Raw genomic sequence first — 17,883 nt, 5'->3', positions numbered from 1 at the left:
CGTGCCACTGATGTCAGGATACCCCTTTCCACTCGTATACCCTCGGTTTGATTCGTGCTTTATCGCGAATCCTCGTAGACATTCGGCTGTTTATTTAAAAATGTACCAGACTAACGGGGGTATTTATCCCCCACAAAATTATCTTATTCATCCCTATCTCTATCACTGTAAAATAATCGTATCCTGATGAGGTTACCAACAGATAAGAAGGATCAAAAGTTATGAGTGTGAATGTAGCAGATATGAGACAGTTAATAGATTCATAAATTTAATTAATGAAATTTTAAAAAATGCGCGTACTGATTTTTAAATTATCTAAATCCGCATTTTTTAAATTTTTATACCCGTGTAAAAAAAGTTCGTTCCAAAAAAGTTCGACATGTGGAACTTGTAAACTCGAGAAGAGTAGAATTTCGAGTGGAACTTTTTGTAAATTTGATAGTAAAAAAGTTTATTTTACCCTTGTTTTGAAAAAGTTCAAAAAACTCAAATTTTGAATTTTTTATTAGCATTTTTTTATTCTTATGTGACTACTGGTTTCTGATGGGAACTTTTTTTCGAAATAGGGATAAAAATATGTTTTCATAATTTATCGTTTTGAAAAAAAATTCAAAAATTATTAGACGTTGGCTAACTTCTGTATCATGTTACATTAAGACTCAAAACTTAAAAAAAAACAAATTTAAGTAAAACTTCAATTTTTTTTTTTTATCAAGTAATATAATTATAAAATTTATTAATTTCGGGTATTTAACATTGATGCAGTAAATATTTGCTGTAATATTCTAGGTATGTTTTGTAGATCCATACAAATAAATGCCCGCCCTGATGGCATTTTTTGAATTACTCTGAAATAATCAATCATATTTAATTTGAATTATTTATATGAAAAATGTTATCTTAGATTAATTTATCAGAAATAATTTACCTTGTGGCTTGATCGCCGAGAGATCCAATAAAAATAACATACGCGTTTACTTCGGGGCAAGAAGTCAATAATTGACCTAGTCGTTGAGGTGGAATTCCATATCGCTCTAAATTCGCATCAGAAAAAACAACAACAATAGATTCGTCAGAATCCTCTTTACTCAAATTAGCAATCGCGTGCTGAGTTGCTTCAAGTGTATGATCACCTGACATACAGTATTGCGAATGGGCGTGCATCATCTAAATTATAACAAAAAATTTTAATTAAAAGTAATTACTCGAAGTTATTAACGAATTTAAATCGGTAGGAATATAAATTATAAATTAACTTATTCGTATATTCTAATTTTACATAACTTTCAATTTCCCAGTGATCAATGTCATGAAAATTCAAATTCCAATGTAATTTTATGTCATTGCTTTTGAATAATTGTGATTTTATCGTCCATAAGCCAATTAATTTAATGTAATTTTTATTTTAAAACTGATAGTTATTTTAAAAACCTGAATTTCAATTGAAAATCCCTTTTTTTATGTAAGATAAAAAACCTAGTACCCGATCAGGGAACTAGTATTCGATCACTCCATAAATTTATATATCTATATTTAGTAAAATTTAATAAATATAGATATACAAATATATGAGTGATAGGGCACTGTGATTTTTATCTTATAATAAAAGTTTTTTAAAAAAAAAAGTCAGTACTGAATTTAAAAATTTTTTGAATTCAAATTCAACTCAATGCCTTGATTAATCAGATAGTTCATGTATTTTTAGAAAGTCACACTGTGTTTTCATAAAAGATTACGTTTCAATTTTTAAAATTATCTCAACAAATTGACACTTCAGTAACATAAATAAATTTTATAAAATTTACAAGTGTACCTTAATAACTTCAAGCCGCTGTTTATTGTCTGCTGGCGGCTGATGATGATCAACAAATAAAATATTGTGCGTATCACCAGAGTGTCCGACAATGTCGTACTTAAATTTGTCTTCATAACCGCAGAAAGCCTCCATTACCATCACACAAGCCTCTAACTCACGATCTAATCGACCATCATACCCATTAAATCTGTACATACTTCCAGAAACATCGGCAACAAGTCTAAATCTTTTTGGTTTTAGCAGTGGTGTTCCTATTTCCGGTTCTTTATCAGCTCTACGACGGTAAATTGTTTTTTCACCAGTCAAGCCTTCAATCAATTTCGTATCGTCCAATTCACCGGACGTTTGATGTTTCAGCCATTGGCGCTCTTTGCTTTTAGATTGAACGCTCCCCAATATTACTCTCAAAGTCTTCACTTGATTCGCAACTGCGTTACTGAATTTTGAATATAACTTGTGATCGTATTCGCTCATACGTATATCCTGCAAGCGTTGTTTGAATGCACGTATACCCATTTCTCTCGCGGCTTTTTTCACGTGATCTGGTACTGAGTTTTTTTCTTCATCACTCAATTGATGGACAGTATGTCCAGCATCCAATCGATATGGGCCACCTTTACCACCTAAGCCGGCTGTATCTCTTCCTAAATAATTTAAGGAACAAATATAATTTCACTCGATAATAAAATAAATCTCTTTTTTATCAATAATTTTCAAGCTACAAGACAGATCAATATCAGTATCAAACTTGACAAAGTCTCAGTTTCAGTCATCATTTTAAATGACGTAAAAAAATTTCTCTTCTAATATTTCTTAAACAAACTGGCGATTTAAATAAATTTAATAATAATTCAAAAAATTTTAATTTCTTTTAAGAAGAAATCAATTTTTGAAGTAAAATATCCGAGTAAATTAATTATTCAAGATCATTTTTCAATCAAATCACTATAAAATATTTGATAATTCATTTTCTGCTCAGTGTGGGCAATAAAAATATAAATTTATGCAGCAAGTTATCAGTACGAATACTAGCAGTACTAAAATATAAAAACATACCTCCAGTACCGCCAGCCCATGTGTTACCACCAACATGTGGGTCATTATTAGGATCAACTTTTCCGTGTTTTGGAGCGGTCGCATCAAGTCCTGAATATCTATCTTTAGTGAGCTGAAGATGTTCCCCATCTGATCCAACCATTTGCCGCCATTCGAGTAATGACTTTTCAATATGCGCTGAACAAGTTTCCCACAGACTTATTCGGCCGGTACAGTCAACCGAGACAAGATTTTCGTTCGAAGTAGTCGCGATGTAAACTGGAATTCCTTCTGGATACATCCAATCAATTGATGGTGGTATCCTACTTGTCCTACAAACATTTAAAACTATTGTATATATTTTTTAAATAATTAAAAATTTTAATATTATTACATACATTGGGATCGGAAGATAGCGAATTTTATTATCGACAACATCAACAATTTCTAAGTAATTAAAAACATTGCTTTGATTATTGTGGCTGTCAATTGCAGCTTCATTAGGAATTTCTTCAGATGATAAGACTCTTATAATTTGTCCATTATCATTAACAACTGGATAACTACTGGCCTTGACTCTTTTATTTCGAGGCCAAACGTAAATTTCATTAGTGCTATCAAGGTCAGGTAATCCGATGACAATATTTGCATAAGTTAAATCAGTAATTAAAAGCCTATTTGGTGATTCAATATCCTGATTCAATGCTTTGCTCAAATTAATTTTGTCAAATCCACTTTGCCCACCATTTGTTATGTGTCCGATATTTATTGATTTACTGTCCTTGTCTACTGACCGCAAAATATTTGGACACGGCACCGTATCAATGGACTTTTCAAGAACAAAAATATTTTTTGACGTATTCTGAATTAACCATTTGTGTGGAGAGACAGCTGCAATTGATGTTATGTTCCAAGGAAGTGACATTGAATTTAAAGTTAGATTTTTCAAATTTAATACTTCTATTTTATTGCCATTGGGGGTGTAAAGAATAGCTTGGTTATGTGATGACATCAGTTCGGTTTTTAATTTCCATATAACTGCTTTATTTCTGAGTGCTTCGGAAAACCGATTGGTGGCTCCTTTTAAAAATGATGACAGTTGGACCATTCTCGCGCTTCCATCGTCAATGTCAATCGTTACTAAAGTATTTGACTGGAAATAAAAAATAATAGGTGTCTAAAAATTTCCTTAATTTATAATGATATTCATATTCTATATTCCTAACTGATATAAATTAGTTAATAACTTCGAATAATTTGCTGTAAAATTTCTGTTAAATTTTTAACAGTATAATAATTAAAAGTACTCACAGATTCTTCATGAATCCATAGATTTCTAGAGTTATCAGACGCAATATTAAACCGCGGTTGATAAATTTTATTTAAATTTATAAAATTACTCAATAAAATTTGATCAACTTGTTTAGAAATTGGTGTCATCGTTGATACACACATGGGATTCATAGTTAACACATGGATTTTATCATCAGTCCCATCGTTTTTTAAACCCTTTGTCACTGCTAAGCCAGTAACGTATTCCGATTCTTCACGTGGAATAGTCCAGTAACTTTGCATTTCAGTAAACCATGCAGATCTGGTCTCAACACGATCTAAATAATCTGTTTTACGTTCAGGATAAAATGGTGAGCTTAATTTTACAAAACGTTCTTGAACGGGTATAGATATTTTTTGTTGTGAAATTGTCCAATTGCCTCCAAATTTAACGTCAGGTAAAGGGAATCTGTAAATGAATGTACAACATTTTTATGTAAAAAATTTTATTCATTTATTTATGAGTTTTTTTGTTACATATTTTATAAAAATTACAATCAATTCTTACTCTTTTGCCAACGCAATATTATTTGCATTAGTACCGATGGGAATTCCATGCTTGTGTAAAATATTCACTAACGTATCAAATGTTTCGGTTGAGTAACGATCAAAGTCGAAGACATTTCGTACGACACTCGACAAAGACTCGTTTGGAAATTTCTAAAAAACAAAAAGAAAAATTTGAAAAATCTATAACTACACACTTCAATCGCTCATAATAATCATTAATATTTTATTTTGTACTTTTAATTTCATTTTTTTCTTTCAGTTTAATTTTAATTATTTAAAACTTTTTTAAATATTCCGCCTTTTTTTCATATATGTGCCATACATTAACTGTGTTCATAAAATCATAGATACTTTTTTTCACTATTGAAATTACAAAAGTTCAAAAAAGTTCCACTCAAAGTTCTGATCTGTCTCAAATTTGGAACTTCCAGATATCGAACTTTTTTGGAGTCTTTTTTGAAGGTTTTTTTTTCACGTGAAGCTGTACAGACATTATATACAAGTAATATTCTTGATATGACAATACCTCTATCTAAAAATTCCCATTTGAGTGGATTCTATGAGAATTTTTGGATAGGGACAGTGCGTTCGCTTGAGGTGTACAAAATATTTTTATTAGATAATTATTAACAATAAAATTAATGATTATCAGTTAAAAAAAAAGGAAGGTAAATCTTACTTGTAAATGTTTTACAATGTTAACAACTTCTCTCGTCGAATAAGGATACGTCATCAAACCCTGGTCCGACATATTCCTTAGCTCTCCAAAAGCTCTAACAAGTTTTTGAATAATTTTATCATCAACATCAGGCCCATACTGTTTTAGTAATGAAATCTCATCTTCTAAACTGGGATTATCAATGGAATGCGTTGCGAATAAGTCACCTAGTACACCGAAAAAATCGTTTCCCAAAAACGGAAAACCAGGTCGATTGGCCAGTACTATCATTCGGAAATCCGAATGAATGACTATTGTATTGGGATCATTACTTTTAAATGCGGAAATTCGTCTTCCATCTGATAAAATCATTTCCCCATTTTCTGCAAGAGTCTAGAAATTTTATTATCGTAATTAGTGACCGATAATCATTTTTTTTTTATTTGATGTAAATGTGAGTGTAAGTAGAAATTAAAAGCTACAAGTACACGAGGACTTCTTGTAATAAAAAATTACCTTCAGAATACAAGTAACATGAGTGGGAGCTTTGTCAGCTTCATCAATTAACAAAACGTGGCCCAATTTGACAGCTTGTACTAAAGGAGAATCTTCATAAACAACAACCCCGTCTCTGATAATTGTTTGCAGTGTTAATGTTTGTACTGTCGTATCACGATGTAGTTGAATATATTCACGTGGTCGATTTAGTAACTGAAGTAATCTATCGACAATTTTATTTTTGCCAACTCCCTGATTTCCGACGAGTAAAATATTTTCCCCAAGTAAGAAATCTTGTAATAAACTTTCTAAGAGTACTAGATGCTGCTGTACGTCGTAAAATAATATATTCGGTACTTTTGTCAAAGCATTTGTTTTGTAACGATCCACTGTTGTCTGTCCAATGGTAACTTTTTCATCATCGACGACACATTTAATTGGTTTTGCATAAAGTTTTTCAACTGGGTTAATACCAAGTTGTTTCATACAGTCGATGAGGGCTTGCTTTGGTACCGATGGCAAAAATCGTGCAAGACACGCTTTCTGAATCGCGTCATAGACATCATCAGTTGGATACTTAGACATTCGGGCTGCTATTCTTAGCAATTGTCTTGTACTCAAAGATCCTGCTATCGATTGTAAAGTGGAATCTTTCGAGGATCTTAAAGTGTGGGCTAGTTCAATTATTTTTAGTAAAGATGGACTTGGATCTCCGTACTAAAAATTAATTATTTTAAAAATTGTAGATATAAACTTACATTAATATAATTAATATTAAATAACCAGTTTTAGTATGAACAAAATTCAAATTAATGATGAAGGAAAATTTTAAAATATTTTTCACATCTGCATCAGAAGTTTGAATTCTCTGTTTACAGGGAAGAAAGTCATTCAATGCGGATGTCTATTACACAGATCCCGATGATACAAATTCATTTTTTTACTCACTGACCGCAGATATCAAATCAAAAAGAAAATGTTGAATTCGAAATTTTCTATGGATTTTCTTAGACGATGACAAGTTCTGTTTTTCTGTAGACTTTCTATAAAAATCCTTAGAAATTTTATAGAAATTCTTGAATTCAATATTTTCTTTTTGATTTCAAATTTACGGTCAATAAGTAATAAAATCTGGGTAATTAATTATCTGTATCATCGGGAATCTGGATCATCAATACATTGGAGTCTGTGTAATAGACATCCAATTGTCGTCCTTTCTATTATGAGAAAACAAATTAGCGCGTGTGCCATTCTTCCCTCAAAAAGGCAAAAATTTTAATTCCAGGTACAAATCTGGTAAAAAACTTTATACACACACGGAAGAAAGTAGAACAACGTAGGCTTAAAGTGTACTACTTTTCTCTCTAGGTGTGTAATGTACTATTTTAAATACCTTTGATTTTATAATATGAATTTCTTCAGATTTTTGTAGAGGTCTGACCTCATGAAAATGAAATAAACTCAAAAGTTCAGAATTAAGCCATTGGCCTGATGGACTATTGACCACTGGAGGCTCAGCCATGGCTATAATTCTAAATGAAGGATGAATTCGAAAAATTTCAGAATCTTTCAATTGTTCATCGGTTTTTTTGTACTTAGATTTTATTTCATCGTAACGATCAGCTCCAATTAATCTTTTTCCATCGTGCAATTGAATTTCTCGGTCGCAAACAAGTCTGTGTAATACGGCTAGTGTACTAGGATGTACGCGATGAATTCCATCTAGAACGGCTAATTTACCGTCTAGTGCTGCAACAATAAGTGGAGAATTTTTCCAAATTGTATCACCATTCGATTTCGTAGACCGTTGCTGTATCAAATCTCTCGACGTCATGTCCTTAGTAAATAAATTTCATTTTTTATAAAATCTATAAATAATCCCATATATATTTCGACCAATAAATCAACTTACTTGATAAAGAACAATTGGTTCGATATCATATCCTAAATCATTGGAAAGTTTCCTTACAATCACCGATTTTCCACAACCTTTTGGACCAATTATACAATAATCCGATGACGTATGAGACAACATCATATCTGTCAATAAATTATTTTGATAAGACGTCGGTATATAAAATGAATCTGAATTTTTTTCATTTCCATGGCCACTGGGGACCTAAAAATATAAAATAATTATGGCGGTAGTTTTCAAATATTTGAATTTTTTTTTTGTGTCATACAAAAGTTACTCTATAAATTAAAAAAAAAAATTATTCATATTCAATTTTTTTTAATTACAAAGTTTTATTCAACATATATTGAAGTAAAAATATATATAATTGATATTTTATAAAGAAATTCACTAGGAATTTATACTGCAGTCTTTAATTTTAACTACAAGTTATAGGATGAAATAAATTAAAAAGGGTAATCAAGATTACTCAACAAAAAATAATAAATTTTTTAATCAAAAGTTTTTTAAATGACTTTAATGATAAAAGTACTGCAGGTATTTGTATTTTCTAAAGTTTTTGGAATAATTTTATTTCCTGCGATATTATAAAGTAGACGAAATGAATAATTTCATTAATTATACTTACGTTTAAAGTTACTTGGCAATTATTTTTGTCCAGTGTAACGAGACATGACTCATTATTCTTTTCAATTTTTAATATTTTATCATTGGATATGTTATTTGAATTATAATTTTTATCTAAAACGCCAAAAGTATTGAGAATATTTTCAACAGCATCTCTACCCTCTTTTCCCAAAAATAAATTATAGGGATAAAATCTGTAGAATATGTCAAATACTGACAAAGTTGGGCATCTATCCTATTTCAGATAAAATATTAAAGTTACTTTAAGATTTAATTTATGTATTGATACACAGAAAAAATGAATTTCTTGGCGCTAAAAAATTTCACTTCTCTTAAGACAATTTTTACTTGCTCCAAAAAATCCTTTTTTTCTGCGTATCCTTACACGTACATACACACTTACGTATTATGAGGAAGGAGAATGAAAATGGGAGAGGATTACGAAGGATAAAAGAACCTCAATCAAAAGTCTGTAAATAATAAATTGAAAAAAATATAGATAGTCCGAACTGGGGGGTCAAACCCAGTCCTTGTCCGAGTTAATAGACAATTAATTTTCAAATTTTTTTTCAACAAATAAATTACAAAAAACTAAACAACTAAAAATATGCATATGTAGAAAATTTAACAAACTATAGGTGCAATTTTTTGAAATATTTTTTTTTCAAATTTATCGTTTTTAAAAAATTTAAAAAATCATTAGACACCGGCTGACTTTAGTATTATTGCCATAGTACGTTCAATGTATACCCATTGAGCCAGACCGTCCTGTGTACGGCAGCATTTTTAAATTAATTAAGCAGGAAAGTATGTGTTCATGCACTCGCACACACACACGGGAATATATACATGAAACGTTTCACACTTTCGTATTGTAAGGAAGGATACGTGTGTATCTATAGATATTTTATTTGTGCTCACCAAAATTGAAGCAATAGTTGACAAATTATCTAGTGGAAAATCCGGAAGACCTAAAGTTACAGCTTCTTTAGTAACGAAAGTATGACAGCAAGACAAAAGTTGCGATAATTTTCCCGTATCATAATGCGGTGCTAAATTTTTCAAAGTATCTAATTGTTCCTGTAAAATAAACATTTAAAATGTGACTTAGTTTAATTTATATCAAAACTCGCTCGTATATTATTTAAGTTTAAATGACATGCACGGAATGTTATTCATACGATTTACTTTAGTGTAGCACTCTAAAGTGATTAACAAAGGTTTTACTGTTGTAAAGTGTAGTCTACATGACTAAGTACTGGACGGCACGAAATCCTGAGATTATACTGTAAGATTTCCATCAGAAACTTTTGAATTGGCCTACTACCCACAATATCAACCACTCAATCGCTGGAATTATTGCAATTTAGTGATATCAAAGGCTTTGAAAAACTATCAATTCTGTATTCAATTGAATGTAGCATTGGTATCAATTATTTATTTATTTATTTATTTTTTTTTTTTTTTTTTTTTTTTTTATTAATTCCAATCGTTGAAAGAGAGCATTCACCTCCAGGCACGCGGTATAAATACACCCCCTTCCGCTTTTTTAAAATTTGCGATGATTCAAGTGTCAATCATTAAAATTTTATTGATTAATTAAAAAATAATTGAAGCATTAATTGAAAAAGGGAAACGTGGTTACAATTTCGCTGAGATTTAGGTTTTTAAAAAAAATTCTGAGAGTTTTTATCAGTTAGGAGTCAAACGAAATTTGGTAAATAAATTTTAGCCTGTTGTAAAAAATTGGAAGTGAATACAAATTTTATTTAAATTCGAATTTATTCCGTCAATCGGAGTCCTAGAGTTTGAAAAATAGATCACTCCGCATACGGAATGAATATAGAGTTTTTTTTTAATTAATCAATAAAATTTCAATAATTTCATGACATATAAAAGTCATCGAATATTTTTAAAAAGTACGGGGTGTCTGAGAATACTCTCGATTAAATCCAAGATGTCATTTTTAAAAATGTCATTAAATTGATGTTTAAAAAAAAAGCCGAAGCTTACAAATTTAACTCGCTTGTATTTACACACGCGATTTTACACAAAGCTATTTTACAATGGCATTGACACGCTAGAAAATCACCTCAAAATCTATCTTATTGACCTGATAATGATGGGACTAGACTTTTGCTATGAAAGTCGTTTAAATTTATACTGAAATTTAAACAAAGTTAATTTTAACTTTCCTTATTTTCGAAATCTGATAACAAAATTTTATCTATAAAATATAAATAAACTTAATTTATTTAATTAATTTTGTAAAAGTTTCTTATAAATAGTATCAACTAATATTAAAAAAAGAAAAAGAACAAATTTAAAACATTTCTTTATTCATTAATATAATTCATCTTATCAATAATTTTATTACGTAACTATAATTTATAAAAATAATTAAAAAAGATATTAAACTACTTTAGATAAAAGATACTAAGACCTCATAGTAAATTGCATGTACACTTGCATTTTACAAATACGTCGCAAACCGCAGTTAGTATGCTCTCATTACCTCATGAAATTACAACACTGGCGCTACCTCGCACGGTCACAGTAATGGAATGCTACTTGTTCACGTGATATAATCTAAACCCTACTGATTTAAGGTAGATGTCCTGCTACAATATTGTCAGATTATTTCTGTCCAATTTACCAACACACTACAAAAAATTTTGAGTTCCCATAACACCAAATGGTGTGAAAGAAAAACCTGATACCGAGATATTTCACACCGCCAATTTACATCGAGTAAACTGTATAAAGTTCTCGGGGACCATTTTCACACCAAAATTTTTTACAGTATCAATTATTTCATTTATTTTTGAACTTTGCGTTGCTATATTCCAGTAATAAAATAATGAATACTTTTTTTTAAAATTGAGAACAAATTCATTAATTCACTGTTTGTTTTTCAAAAATTTCGGACTGTTAGTTTCTTTATTTGAATCACGAACGCGACTTGAAACGCAAATTACTCATTGTTCGCAATGTTAATAATCCAAGTTTTGATTATAAATATCTCGAATTAGAGATTTAAAATTTGAATAGTATTTGTATTTTAATACCCGACAACTACCTTAAAATCATAAAAACAAAAAAAAGAGCGAAAAATAAAGTCTCACCTTTTTACTTTACGGCATCAATGTTCACATAAGATAAGAAAATTTGTTATTAATAAACAAAATAGTTAGTTTAATTGAGTGAGGCATCAAAGACAACTCACTAGCAAAATTAAAATAAAAAAAAAATTATTGATTATATGAAAAAAGGCGCGAAAGAATGGAAGCAAATTTTCAAAAATAATTATTTATTTTTTAATTAATATCGCTATGGCTTAGAGAGTCTTCGTTACTAAGACAATCTTGGGAAGACATCTCATCTTCACTGGAAGTAATATCAGGCATAAAAATATGTAACTGCGGTCGACCGAATGAAGACCAGGTTGATTTATTAGTCTGTAAAATTATGTCTGATTGAATTTTGTTATCTTGACAACTCGATGTATCTTTTTCATCAGAAATATCTTTTGTTTCATTATTATTTTCACTAACTACAGAAAGATAACTGTCACATTCATATCTTCTTTGATTTAAATTCAATTTGTAGTTATCAGCAGCAGAAATTTTTTTTAACAAAACTGAAGAGTTTTGTTTTTTAATTTGATTTAAATCTTTTGATTTTACAAAATTTGAACTATCACTTAAATTCTCTTGATTACTTCCTTTATTTTTGTAATTTTTTACCATACCCGACATGTCCATCCACTGAAGCACTCGATCAGACAAAAGATTTGAACTCGAAATTATTTCTTCCGTCCTCGTACTCTCATCGCAGTCATTAGAAAATGAAACCATTCTAATAATCCCGTCACTACTAGTATTTTTATCATCATTTTCTAATGCACTCAGTCTACAGATCGAACTTTCTCGTGATAGCACTCGTTTACTCGTTCGCTGATAACCAGTATCATGTTCAAAATTGTCAACACTACTGTCATTTACCGAAATCTTAAAAATTTCATTCAGTGGTGCATCCAACAGGTCTCTTGATTCATCAAAAGATTTACTGTCCTGGTGCAGACTTACTGGTGCAGACTGTCTGCGAGTTATTCTCTTTACCGTGTTATCATTTTCTAATATTTTTTTACAAACCAACATTCGAAATTCAATAAAATGGTTATCGAATTTTTCCAAGCGATTAAATGATTCTTGACTGACATATTTTTTAGAATTTACGTTTGGTGAAGATGTTCGCGGACGTTGACGATCTTTGATGTCCAAAAGTGGATCATCTGGAGTTAGAATCGCGTGTCGTATTCCATTTACCCAAACAGTTCTTACTGAAATCGGACGTTCCGATGACGACCATATTGCTGGCATTTTTTCAAATTTTAATTCCGACTAATTTTTATTTTTAAAAATACTTTTCTTCTTTGATTGAATACTTAATGAACAAATGAAAATTTTGAAATAATAATTAGTTATTGAAAAAAAAAAAGTAAAGAACACGGAAGATAAAGGATTGATACGAATAGTAAATAAATAAGTATTTTTAAAAAGTATCAATAAGTAATTTCCATAATTCGTTTTTTTTTTTTTTTTTTTTCAATAATAGTGACAATAGTAAAATTCGGTGTATCGACTATTGTTGTATAGCAGGACAGTAAAAGTATCTACCATTTGAAACACGCGATTCAAACTGTGCAATGTCTGTGATCATCGCGCAGCCACGGCATCGGGTTTATATACCGGCGACGACGGTTATATACCGGAGGGGATGATGTTTTAAGTATACGTTTAAATATCATCCCTACTGAATTATTTAGTCCCATAGAAGTAATGACACGTCACGACATTTACATAGATCATTTTTTTTAATTTTTTCAACAAATACACATCCCTTATTTTTTTTTTTTTCTTCTGTAATTACTACTAAACTATTTCTTGTACAATTATTTTCTTTTAATTAAGTGTATGTAATATACCGTAAGGACGAACGAAATTCAATATTAATTCTAACTTTGTAGTCATGTGACATTTTTAAATAAAAAGAAGAAAGTCGGAGTAAAACTATTCCAGAAAATTCAAATCGAATCGCGTGCAGGTTTAAGGTGAGAAAAAAATCTAAAGTTGTATTATAAATTTAAAGAAGAAATTACGGAAGAAAATTTTAAATTAAAAAAAAGTTATAAAACTTTTTTGATTATATAAATAATTAATTTTGCTATATGAGATTATAAAATTGTGGGCTAAATTTTTTGTTAAAAAATACTCGGATTACTTTAAAACATGTAGGTTTTATTAATTTAAATATTGTTGAAGATGGATAAGAATTAAGAAAACGTACTTTAAAAGATGGAGGAGAGATATGTCTAGCTTGGAACCTTGATCTGAGAGGAGGATCAAGAGGATGACCGTGATAACGTGATGATGGTAAACCAAGAGCTATCACACGAAATTCTTCACTAACACGTACAAGTTTCCAGGCATCGAGTTCTTCTTGACTATGATCCTAAACATAAATTAAGTACAGTCGTACTTAATTTAATTGTAACATTCTTATTAATAATTAAAATATAAAACTACCTGCAATAATTTATCATATCGAGTTGGTGAGATAAGAAACCGGCCGTCTTCGAGATGCATTTCTCGATTCTCTAATAAATTATTCAAAATTGGTAAAACATTGCGCTCGGCTTTTTCAACACCTTCGAGAATAAGAATTCTTCCATGTTTTGCTGCGCGAACAGCACTTTGATCATGATAAATAGCTGTACCATTAGATATTTCTCTTCGTTGCTTCAAATCAGTCTCAGTTGTATCTCGAGATAGAGCTATAAATTCGACTTCGCGCTCTGTGAGCTCGAGATATGATAGAGCTAAATTTCTTCGTCGAGGACCTGGTCCACCCATTAAAAAAATATCTTGTCCTAAAATATCCTTTTGCAACATCCATCGTAAATTTTTTAATATTTCTTGGCTTGGATTTTTTATCACTGTAGTAATAAAAATAATTCAATTATAAAATATTTAATATTAAATATTTCGGGTAAAAAAACTTATATGCAATTATATATAATTGTACGTGAAAAATGGCCCAATATAATTACATATAATTACTTATATTTACATTTTACACAGTCTTCGGGAATCGAAGAGAAATTAAAAAAATCCCCGGGTGAAAAAAAAATATATATAATTATATATGTACACATATAATTATAAGCGATTCATATTTAATTATATTATTCCGTATATAATTATATATAAGAAATAGCCTAAGGTAATTATATAAATGTATATAATGCCTTTTTATATATAATTATATGCAATTACATACAATGGTATAATTATATATAATTTATATATGCTTATATCTAAAAAAAAACCATTATATATAATTTCACATTATTATATATAATTAGAAACAATTTTTTTTAACTGGGATAATAATTACTTACGGTACTTTTGAGGAATATATTCTGGATGTTTTGCAGGTTTTATTTTCTTCGAAACGTCATTTATAGTAACGTTGACACTGTCTGGAATTTAAAAAAAAAAATTTTAACACCTTTTTTAAACTCAAAATTTAACAAAAAGTCCATTTAAAAAATTTTAAATTTACCTGATTTACAAGCAATTGATGTCAAGTTATAAAAATTCAAATTTTTTGAATTTTTAAAAATTCTACTGACGTTGCTAACTCGGCATGGTTCAATTAATAACATTTCTTAAATAATTATAAAATATATAATATTTTATTCAACTAAAATCAATAATAACCTTAAAAAATAAACAAAGTAAAATTTTATTTAATAACATAAGTAAAAATTAAAAACATAATTTCTAATTACAACTAAAATATTAACACGTCAAACTATGTCACTGATTTTTTCATTTTTCAATGACTTACATCATTACATATAAGTTCAAAGTATCATAGTTGAAAAAAAAATCTTGTTTTTGTTTTTATTTACTGCAATCTCCAAAGTGTCATTAGAAATTATGCGCTGCTGGTAATTTCTGGATACCTGAATCTAAATGCAATGACATCTAGATTCTGAAGTGAACAATAATTATATTCCGACCAATTAAACCCACCCACATGATTACTACTGACAGTGATGTGTGCGTGTGATCAAAACACACATGACACAACACATGATACAGTGTATTCCCAACACTGAAAAACCGTGCGTTAAAATAACGTACATAGTTTGATAAAGTGTCAGTGATAAGTTATAAAATTGATATTAAGCATGCAACAAATTCGTCATATCAATCCAGTATCAACATCATCAGAATTGAACTCAGTAAGAGAAATAATAGTGCTAGAATGTTGTCTAATTGTTCAAATGATTGCTACTTGCTGTTCACCAAGAAGTCAGCATACGTAAATAACGAGAAAGGACCACCAGCATCTGACAAAAAATTCAAATTATTTATAATAATAATCAGTGGTATATTTCTAGCCTTTGTAACAACAGTATTATCATCCTACTTTAGAATCCATTTTAATTTTAATTATATTCCAGGTAAAGTTTATTATTTTTACATGTCCTACTTACTGTTACATGTAGTTTTAATTTAGTCTGTAGACTAATTTAATTTAATTTATTTTAGAAAGAGAAGTAAGACGTTCATTTTCACCATTGCCTTCCGAAGACGCTCTACATGTTCAAGATGACAGTACTCTTGGCCTTCCAATTCTCTCTGGCGAACTGCAGGAATCGAAATCAAAGGACGTAGCTGATGTATTCGAAGCAATAGCATCACTGCAGCTTGCTCTGGACATGAAGTTATCGGGGAAACGTCGAAAAGCTATAAAACTATTTCAACATGCCGTCGCCCTGGCGCCCCAGCATCCGGATGTCTTGAACCATTACGGAGAATTTTTGGAGCAGATCCAAAATGATATAATACGCGCTGATGAGTTCTATGTTAAAGCGCTTACTTATGAGCCGAATCACGAAGGCGCATTGACAAATAGACAGCGAACGGCCAGGGTTGTCGAGGAACTGGACAAGAGGACCTTGAGCAGAATCGACGAGAAGCGAGACGCGCTCTCGGCGATACCGGACAACAATGCTGCGCTGATAAGGGCTAAAAAGGAGGCTTACTTCCAACATATTTACCACACAGTGGGCATCGAAGGCAACACGATGAATTTGGCACAGACCCGGGCGATCGTTGAAACCAGGACAGCGGTTGCTGGTAAAAGTATCGATGAGCACAATGAAATATTGGGCCTGGATGCTGCTATGAAGTATATCAATGCGACACTAGTCAATAGAATAGGCTCCATTACCATCAAAGACATTCTGGAGATTCATAGGAGAGTCCTAGGACATGTGGATCCTATTGAAGGGGGCAATTTCAGGAGGACTCAGGTCTACGTCGGTGGTCATATTCCGCCAGGTCCTGGGGATATTCATTATTTGATGCAAGAATTTGCTGACTGGCTCAATAGTGAGCAAGCTATTCGTATGCATCCTGTTAGGTAATTTTATTTAAATAATTGTAATAAAATGTGTGGATGCGGCAGAGGCAGCTTTTTGGTATCCGTGTCATCATAGTTAAGTAGCATTGAGTATGAATGATCTAGTGAACTGTCAGATGGTAATTTTATCGATTACGAGCTTATTGTACCTGGAGATCCCGTTTTTCGCTCAACGAAAATGAAAAAAAAAAAAATATGTGTTTTAATTGATGAAAGAGGAGTTCTGAAGGTTGGGTGGCCCGTAATTTTCGATATTAAGTATTGACTTCGATGAAAACTCTCTAGATAATCAACATTTAAATTCAAAAATTAAAATGAAACATTTGACATCTTAATGACGTCTAAAAATTTCATTGCAATTTCTAAAGTGAAACTCTGATTTTCTTGAGTTTTCTCTATGATTTTCCCATGCCGCTGCACTTCTACCACGAGGTAGGTGTAGGGCATTACGTAATGCAGTACAGTAGGTACAAGTCGGGCCATAGTTGCAGAGACAGATAATAGGAAGTCTTTAGTTGTAATAAAAAAAAGAAGTGTAGATCTCTACAGAGGCCGTATACAGCAAGTCATTAAAAAAAAATATAATAAAGTAAGTAATTAATTAATAATTAAAATAATTTCAGGTATGCAGCATTGGCTCATTATAAATTAGTACACATTCATCCATTCACTGACGGCAATGGCAGAACATCAAGACTCCTGATGAACACCATTCTGATGCAAGCCGGGTATCCTCCAGTAATTATCCACAAACAATACCGGCATAAGTACTACGAGTATCTACAGATCGCCAACAGCGGTGACGTAAGACCTTTTGTCAGATTCATCGCCGAGTGCACCGAGCAAACCCTCGATCTGTTCCTCTGGGCGACAACCGAATTCTCAAAACAAGTTCCGGCTCTCAGCCAGGAGACGCTGATGAAGGACCGCCACAGAACCATAATTCTCGACGACGACGGCAGTGGGGACTTTATCGACGACTAATTAATT

General features: G+C 30.9%; 2 protein-coding genes across 2 annotated transcripts; one reads left to right on the top strand and one right to left on the bottom strand.

The window, feature by feature from the left end:
* Positions 1-736: 736 nt before the first annotated feature.
* LOC103570171 (von Willebrand factor A domain-containing protein 8) lies at positions 737-15,291 on the bottom strand. Its single transcript, XM_053737947.1, has 17 exons — positions 15,019-15,291; positions 14,855-14,935; positions 13,980-14,389; positions 13,741-13,905; positions 9,313-9,471; positions 8,393-8,626; positions 7,762-7,968; positions 7,243-7,686; positions 5,868-6,566; positions 5,373-5,744; positions 4,692-4,843; positions 4,163-4,592; positions 3,250-4,004; positions 2,873-3,183; positions 1,814-2,460; positions 929-1,167; positions 737-848 (listed from the first exon to the last, which is right to left on the bottom strand). The coding sequence occupies exons 1-17, from the start codon at positions 15,119-15,121 to the stop codon at positions 737-739; spliced, it is 5,520 nt and encodes a 1,839-aa protein (XP_053593922.1). The 5' UTR covers positions 15,122-15,291.
* A 218-nt stretch (positions 15,292-15,509) lies between these two features.
* LOC103568285 (protein adenylyltransferase Fic) lies at positions 15,510-17,880 on the top strand. Its single transcript, XM_008545096.3, has 3 exons — positions 15,510-15,928; positions 16,017-16,893; positions 17,517-17,880. Exons 1-3 carry the CDS (start codon positions 15,730-15,732, stop codon positions 17,875-17,877), a joined length of 1,437 nt encoding a protein of 478 aa, XP_008543318.1. The 5' UTR covers positions 15,510-15,729; the 3' UTR covers positions 17,878-17,880.
* Positions 17,881-17,883: the final 3 nt, after the last annotated feature.

Source organism: Microplitis demolitor, chromosome 1, assembly GCF_026212275.2.
Source record: "Microplitis demolitor isolate Queensland-Clemson2020A chromosome 1, iyMicDemo2.1a, whole genome shotgun sequence".
NCBI lineage: Eukaryota > Metazoa > Arthropoda > Insecta > Hymenoptera > Braconidae > Microplitis > Microplitis demolitor.
The sequence above is the reverse complement of the archived record's forward strand: the minus strand, read 5'-3'. Positions and strand labels throughout refer to the sequence as shown.

Coding starts and splice junctions, on each gene's coding strand:
- LOC103570171 (XM_053737947.1), bottom strand. CDS start 15,121: ATGTTATTAATTGAACCATGCCGAGTTAGCAACGTCAGTAGAATTTTT. Junction 14,390..14,854: donor ATATATTCCTCAAAAGTACC/GTAAGTAATTAT, acceptor TTATTACTACAG/TGATAAAAAATCCAAGCCAA. Junction 6,567..7,242: donor TTCATATTATAAAATCAAAG/GTATTTAAAATA, acceptor ATTAATTTTTAG/TACGGAGATCCAAGTCCATC.
- LOC103568285 (XM_008545096.3), top strand. CDS start 15,730: ATGTTGTCTAATTGTTCAAATGATTGCTACTTGCTGTTCACCAAGAAG. Junction 15,929..16,016: donor TAATTTTAATTATATTCCAG/GTAAAGTTTATT, acceptor AATTTATTTTAG/AAAGAGAAGTAAGACGTTCA. Junction 16,894..17,516: donor ATTCGTATGCATCCTGTTAG/GTAATTTTATTT, acceptor AAATAATTTCAG/GTATGCAGCATTGGCTCATT.